The 8,074-nt window shown below is 41.5% G+C and overlaps 1 protein-coding gene across 4 annotated transcripts in view; it reads right to left on the bottom strand.

The window, feature by feature from the left end:
- Window positions 1–4,030: 4,030 nt before the first annotated feature.
- The window catches only part of WDR37 (WD repeat domain 37), a 52,973-nt gene continuing 48,929 nt past the window's right edge, over window positions 4,031–8,074 (bottom strand). For all 4 annotated transcript variants that reach the window (XM_044424790.1, XM_044424788.1, XM_044424792.1 and 1 more), the window contains one exon: window positions 4,031–7,501. In XM_044424790.1, the coding sequence (XP_044280725.1) occupies window positions 7,370–7,501 (132 nt within the window). In that variant the 3' untranslated portion in view covers window positions 4,031–7,369. The remainder of the gene's footprint in view (window positions 7,502–8,074) is intronic.

The raw sequence follows: 8,074 nt of genomic DNA, 5'->3' as shown, positions 1-8,074 counted from the left end.
TTTCACAACTGGAATGCAGCCCAAGACCTGCGGAGTTTGGTGATTCCCATGTAAACTGGGCTTGTCACCTCTCAGGGCTTGAGACCTAACTTTTAAGTTGCTCTTCAGACTGCTGACCCATATCCCCTAAGCGGGTTCCACACCACGGATCATTTGCTGACATTTTGGACAAACCTGGAGGGGATCCATTGCCCAGTGACGTTGCAGCCACCATGCCTGTTTGCCCGAGGGCCTCCCCCAGAACTGAGCTTGGCCCTCCGTCGAAAGAGGCTGCTCACTCATTCCTGATTTTCACGGAAGTGCCTCACATCGTTAGTAACTCTTGCAACATCCCCTAAGATAGGCCAGTGTGGCCATTTCCATTCTTCAGATGGACGTGGGTGAGTCAAAGGCGAGTTACAGGGACATGTCTAGTGCAGCATTTTCATGTGGGTAGTTTGTCCTTTTTTGCAATGTACACTAATCAAAAAAGAAAAAACTGTGCACACACATAAGCAAGCAAGGGGTGTGTGTGTGTGTGTGTGTGTGTGTGTGTGTGTGAGAGAGAGAGAGAGAGAGAGAGAGAGAGAGAGAGAGAGAGAGAGAGAGAGAGGTGAGCTGTATGTGCACATTTGCACGTATATGTTCACACACCTGAGCAGACATCCAGTATTGCCTTCAGGGCCAAAACGGTTGTGCACCCAGCCTTAGTTTTTTCATACTAAAAATGGCCCTGTTGGATCTAAACTACCAGCCTTATTAGGTCTGCAGGTACCTTGCAAAAATGTTGAGAGCAGCACCACAAACTGGCTGCCATGGGGAACAGAAGGAGTCACAAAATTCAGTGATGCAGCAAAACACACATTTCACAGAAAGGCAACTGAAGAAGCCAGAAAAGGGAGGAAAATAAAAGCATAAACATACTCCTTTGAACCTAGTTTTTTCCTCCAGCAAAACACCTCTTATTTCATAGAAAGGCAAGCCATTTTACTTAAATATTCTTTAAAGACCGTATTGCAAAATTAAATCTCACCAAGCAATTTGTCTCACACTTCTGCAAAAAAAACCCCACACCCCAGACTGCCAACACACAAAGCATTCTCTCCCTTTCTCTTGCACACTCACACAGCCTTTCTCCATTTTAACCCTATGCTTTCTCTCCCTTGTACACACACACACACACACGCACGTGCACACACACAATCACCCAGAACCGCAGCCCCCACTCAACCATTGCATCCCTTCTGCTTCCGCCTCATTGCCTTGTCCAAGCCCCTGCTGCCCTGCTTCTGTCCAGCAAGATTATCCAACAGCAGAAATGTGCCCCATAGTTCAGCTTTGGTGGGCTGTTGCCTGCAGGCATCCCCCTCTTTCCCTTGCCCAGAATGCCCCAGAGAGCTCTTCAGAGGAAGAGATGGACACTGCTATTACATCAGAGGGTGCTCCTGCTCGCGGACTTCCCATCTGGCACTGGCTGACCCCTGTGCAAGTGGAAAGGCAGGCAAAATAGGCCTCTTGGTCTGATCCTGTACAGCTGTAATGTTCTTATGTGAGGCCACAACAGTACCATTAAACCAGATCAGACTATTTTCTCTCTGGTTTACATGTCAAAAGTTAACATTTTCTTTCCTTGCAGGATTAGCGGCTGTGCTGTTAAATCTTCCTCTGCGAATGGATCCATTAACTATTCTTTGTTTGCTTTGGCTTCTGGTAAATTATGCTGCAAAGATACTGATAACATTTTGGCACCGCTAGGTAAGAAATTAAAATCAGATTAAACTATATTCCATCATTTCACTTTTAAATAGCAACATGCACTTTCCTAGGGGTGTTATCTGAGGCTACAAAAAAAATCTAGACTTAAAGTGATCTAGTTATAGTAACTTATTTACCATCCCTACAAGATGGGTTTCTTTTGTTGAAACACACCTAAGGGGACGAAATGGTATCTTAATATTAACAGTATAATATTCGCTACAGTATAATCGCTACAGTATAATCTCATTCAAAACCAATAACCTGGCCTTGTAACGCTGACGAGCCTCATGTGCAATTAGAGCTGTCCATACTCTCCACATGATTATCCAACTCCGTACCCCAAAACGCCCAGTTTTGAAGCCTGTGTAAATTATGCAGATTAGGCACATTGAACACATTTATTCTGGTTCTGCTCCTCATGGAGAGGGACAAACAGGTATTTCTGAGCACTGCAGACCTATTCAGACTGCCGCTGTTTCGGCAGGCATCACCTGTATGTTCCTCTTCTCCATTGGAAGGACTAGCCATTTTTCTTCTCCGTGAGAGCTTCAACATGCTTAGTTCACAACCCGGCAATGCTCCCCACTTTTTCTTTGCTTCTGTAATGATCTCAGGTACAAACATGCAACACGCTGGTTCTCTCTCTGCTGGGACTTAGTGTTTGTGGCCTCATCTGTGCAATCCAGTGACTTCCTGGCCAGTCACTCTCCCTCTCAGCATTATGCATGAATAGCCCTTTGGTTATTTCTATTTCATTGTAAAAATATCAGGAAATGGAATGGCTGATAGTTCCTCTACTGGGTGGTACTATGTGCAGCAAGAAATTCTATGTGAGGGATCTTTATTATCAGCTACAACATACTAACAGATGTTACTTTTGTAAAACAGTGATCTACTTCTATTTTTACTATTGTTTGTGGAGCATAAGTAATATTTCTCATGTGCTTATTATCAGTGCATCCATCTCGTTAGGTGCAGTCATTAGAGAGGATTTTGATGTGGTACAGCCCTGTCCTATCAGAATTAATCTGTATGAAAGCACATGAAAAACCTGGGTGCAAGATAATACCCAGCATCTTGAGTTGCAATACAATTCTGACAACCATGAGGTGATATCATTGTGCAAAAAATCTAATTGTGCCAGTGACTGAGCATTCTGTTGGTCCTTATGCACCCTAAACAAAGGGAGCAAAAGCAAAGAGGACGCACATGGCGCCTTTGTTGAATTCTCAGTTCAATTTCCAAACTTGCAAGCATTCCTTAGCAGTAATGTTTAACTCCAGTGACTCAAGATGCCTGGCCTCACTTGTGCTCTCTGGCAAACTCAAAGCATAAGGCCTTCAAGATGCTATTGATGGCAATTTTGCAAGAATAATCCAAGAAGGATGTTAACTATGCAAGATGTTTCCATAGCAATCCTAACACTTCATTTTTATATGAATGCAACAATCTTTGGATCACTTGTCAGTCTTGACTTCAGCTTATTGTAAGCTATATCAGTTATTTCTGTTCAGTCTGTAAAGTGTTTCGTGATACTCTGAGGGCTGTTGTATCAAAATAAATTGTTCTGAATCTATGTTTTGACTCGTTTCTTTAAGCAAGAAAAATCAATTTAACTTAACACAGGGGAAACAAGCCACATCGAGGCTGTTCATCACCTGTGCAGCAAGATGCAATTAAAGATTTGCTTGCACAGAATATGGGAGTAAATGGAAACATTCAAGAGTGCCTGTCAGCACCACTTTTAAGTTATACACTTCGAAATGTAGGGTACATTCTTAAGCAGGCATGTCCTGCTGCAAAGGCTTGCCTGGCCTTCTTCCTGCCAGCTCTGACACAGGCTAGAGCCAGGTGTAAGAAACAACACTGAGCTGTGCTGTAAGATGGCAGCCCTTGGTCCCATTCTCCAGTCCTCCTCTGTAATGTCTCCATATACACAATATGTGACTGACCTTCAAGCTGTGAGTTTCTGTAACAGACAATCAATTAGTGCAGCCGAGAAAGTGAACACCACACTGTGACAGCACATTATTGATTGTGTATTCCTTGATGCCACAGAGGAGAGAGAAGGAAAGGGGGGACACGGTGGCTACTGTTTTCAATGGCAGCACAGTTTGAGTAACATCTACTTTCATCTTCAGCAGAAGAAAACTGAAAAAGGCTGAACTAGCTTGAGAAAATTCCATTTGATTTCACGAAGTTGGCCAGAATTTTTTTCAGTTCATGCTGACAGCAAGGAGAATCATTTGCAATTCACGAGATTTACAGCTTATCAAAAAAGCGGATTCTGAAACTGTGTTGAATGATTTAATGGCATTTGCAAATTGCACCAAAGACAAACACTGAACATCTAAAAAAACACCGTCAAATCACCAGAATATCAGTAAACAGAAACAAGTGGTTCTACATTGACATACAAGTACAGGAGTTTCTTCCTCTGAGGAAGCTGGTTTTCAAAGAATTAGGCATCAAAATAGGGTTCTTCAGATTCTGAAATGGTAACTTTTTTCATCTACAAAAAATCATGTGAACTGTTTTAAGAACACATACACACAGAGAAAGTGACAGACAGACAGACACAGGACTTTGTGATTTGCCCAGTGATTCAGCCACCTCTCACAAAACTAAGTCTCAATACTGAAAGTATGCAAAAGTCACTTTCCTTCTACATGAAATTCTGGACATAATTAGATCCATATTCTCACAGCTGTTAGAACCCTGTTGGTTTTGAAATGGAGACCAGGAAAATTGAAACATGTAACCAATAACCATTTCCACCAATATCATTCATCTACTGTTGGGCTAGCCATCCACTGACTCAATACAAACAACATTTAGAATATTGCAGGCGTCAGAATCTAGCTAGCTAGAACCCAGGTACAGCCCAGGGCTTCAGTGAGAACAAGCTTGTAGATATCTCTGCTACAAAAAAAGGTAGCCTTTTGGTGTAATAAAGCTCAACAAATGTGGACATGCTATGCTATTTCATATGCATTTTAAAATGTACAGACAGCAGTGATGTTGAACTGTCCATGCAACTAAGTCCATCATCCCCGCTGAAGGCAAGAAGTCATTAGCTGAAGGTGCTCCATGGAAAAACCCGTCAGTGAGACGCAAGGTCACACAAGCTTCTCCCTGACATAGGTCTAAGAGCCCATTGCTCTCAAGCTGCACATGAAAAATGCTTTAACTCCATTAACACGGAGGGAGCACACGGATAAAAATATGGTTATTTATATTGACATCTCGATTATGGCATTTTCTTACTGGCTTGGACTTCTTGCTGCCTGACCAAAAGAGCCAAGAGGTGAACTAGCATGGTTGCTTCTTTCCAACCATATTTTGTGGCAAGACCAATGTTGAAGCACATGGTCCCAAAGGATGCAATAAAATTATGCACAATAAAGCTATCCACAACTTATCTGAGTCTTGCCACAGAGCATGAACGCAGATTGATACAGATCACAGTGGACTTTTTTTAAAGATACCAGGTAGAGTCTCCATAAGGGAAGGAGACAGCAAGCTCTCTGGCTGATTTTCAACTTAATGCCAAAATTATTATTCAGTTCTTGGGATACATCTGATAATTGACAAAAGTTTCAGCCATTTACTTGCCCTTCACTCTTTAAAGACTTCAGTTCTACATAGCTGCTACAGCTCTGGGATCATATAATCTTTTGCCTCAGATGGATTAATCTACTCTAATACTGTATCCTTGCATAAATACTTTTCTAGGTTCTCAATAAATTATCTTAAGTCCCATTCCTCAAATTCCTTCTGGGATTTCAGCTTTCTCATATATGATACCTCTATTCCCAATCTACTTTCTCCTCTATGTGAAGAAAGAAACCAGAATCTGCCTTTCAAAGTTGTGTTTGGCAGCACTGTGGAAGACAACCTCAGTAATAAGAAAAGCGAGTGACCAAGGAAATGCAGGTCATGTTTTGGGAATTCATTTTGAACTCTTTTTAAATGTCTACATTACCACTTTTGATTGTTGTGGCCCCAAACCTGAGATATAGACAGTCAGTGATGAATAACACTTCCTGCCTTTAGCTTAAAGATCGCCTACATATCTCCACTTCAGAACCATCAAATACCAAGTGCGCTTGGCCTCATGAATCAAGGTCATCAAGCTGACAGCACACCATAGGAAGAGCAATCCCCTTCTAGGATTCTCCTGGATAAAAATTAAGAACTATCTACAGAATTGTGTGGAACTACACTAGGACCTTTGTTTACATTCAGGGTTAACATTTCTCAGTATGATGACGTTCTATTAATTTGATACAGTTCAAGCCTGAAGTTTGGTATGACTGTTTCTACTCTTTAAGACAGCACAATGAAATCAGATCCAAAGTGCTTTATCAAGGTTAAACAGCTCAAAGTAGCCCCAGATTCATTTTTGAGGTAGCACTCTCAGTTACAATGGCCAGAATCCAGGGAACTGTGTTAGGCACAACCAAGGTTTGGGCATGCCCAGTGAGATTTCTTGCTGTCTTCTGCTGAACAGCGGGCAGGTCTCCAACAACCATGCCATAATATTAACTGTTTTTGGAAGACTCCTTATTGTCAAAAGTAGCTTGCCATGGGAGTTGCATACAACCCCATCCTCTCCTGGGTATGCAGAATGTATGTGGTTGTTTGGGTCTTGCCCTTGGGTGTTATTGGCTCAAAGCAGAATTGTGATGAAAAAGCTCCCATTTTAAAAAATGTTAAACACAGGTGAAGTGATAATTAAACATTGTCATCTGGTTTAAAAAATAACAAAATGTAGCAATGTAAATCCTTCTCAGACACAGGTCTCACATTCTCTAGGAAATGTCATCAGATGCTTGTGGTTTATAACAGCTGCTATAAACTAAAGTGCTTAGGAACTTGCTCAGTTTGCCGTGGTTGCAGTATGTTGCAGTCTGCCATATATGAGATTCTGAAACACAAGCGAGCTGGCTCAGGTCAAGGGGGTAAGAACAAACAAGTTCCTTTTTGAAATGTACAGGAATAGTCCCAACATGGCAAACCAACATTCTAGGTCCAATATGAAAAAGCTAGCTTGTCTCTCCTCTCCTAAACCATGTTTCTATTCCAGAAATCAGAGTAAACTGGAAGGTGAAATTAATGCATTGGAGCCTTCAAAGTCAGACTTCATATATATTCAAGAAAATCTCCAACATACTTCTAAGTGAAATTCACCCTTCATCTTAAGAGTTTAGCCCTATATCTCTTTAACCACAAGGCAGATATGTAAAACAGTGGGGAAAAGGCAGACTATATATTCTTCACAATAAGTACACAGAATTCACATTTAAATCAGACATAATGCCCTACTGTTCATCTAGGCTGAATAACTTAGGAACACTTATATGCTTCATAGGAAAGCCAAACATCCTTCTATTCACCAGTGTATGCCAAGATATAAAAGTTCATACACAAGAACCTAATTTCTTTGAAAAGGTCACATTTTTTCTGTACATGTCATGCAACTATGCACAATGTGGTAACAGCATTTGCAATACATCCCCTTTCAAGGCGCACCTTTTACAATGATAGCGGACTGGCTTGAAGGGAAGTCTGCACAAAAGTCTATGGCAACAGAAGGGGACAGGAGAGAGAAAAAGATCTCTCTAGCATCTCATTTCTCCTGGAGCAAGGCAGGCAGGTTGATGTTCCACCCGATCGCCTGGCGGTCAAATCCACAAGTGAACAGATTGCATATCGGGTGGTCTTCACTCCATGCTGAACAACAGACCATTCTTCTATGGCCCTGCAAGAGCAGAGGAGATGGCGTTAGAATCTGTGCTGCTTCTTCAACCATTACAGCACAGGTGCACTTCTTTATCATCCACATCAGGATTATGTTTCCAAAGACCACACTGGTAGCATTACTTATTCCTTGCTAGGATAATCAAGTTGGGCTATGCATAAAGACAGCAGCCAAAACTAATCCCAAAATAACATTAAGAACAGCAATGCCTGGCAAGATTTGTGAGTTGGATCAGTTCTGCTGTTTGCAACTGTTCGTATATTAAAAATATAGATATGCCATCAAAACAAGAAAACCCAAAGAGGGCCTAATCCATCTGAAGTTAAACCCTTCCATGTAGGAGAAGATTATCAGTAGGGGCTGCCGAGCAGCAATTTGAATTAGGATCCCAATCCATTTCTGAGCCCATCTTTATGGTTTAAATTGCCATGATGTATGCACTATATACAAAGGGTAAAGAGAAATACAGACATGTTTAGTTTATGAATTTATGATAACTGTTCAAGAAGTCACCTTTGGAACACACATTCTCCTGGAAAAGGAAATTATTTTTGCCTTTGAGCTAGATATCCT

Source organism: Varanus komodoensis, unplaced genomic scaffold, assembly GCF_004798865.1.
Source record: "Varanus komodoensis strain SLA01 unplaced genomic scaffold, ASM479886v1 scaffold15, whole genome shotgun sequence".
NCBI classification, from domain to species: Eukaryota; Metazoa; Chordata; class Lepidosauria; order Squamata; family Varanidae; genus Varanus; species Varanus komodoensis.
Note: the sequence above shows the minus strand (reverse complement) of the source record. Positions and strands in the feature narration are given on the sequence as shown.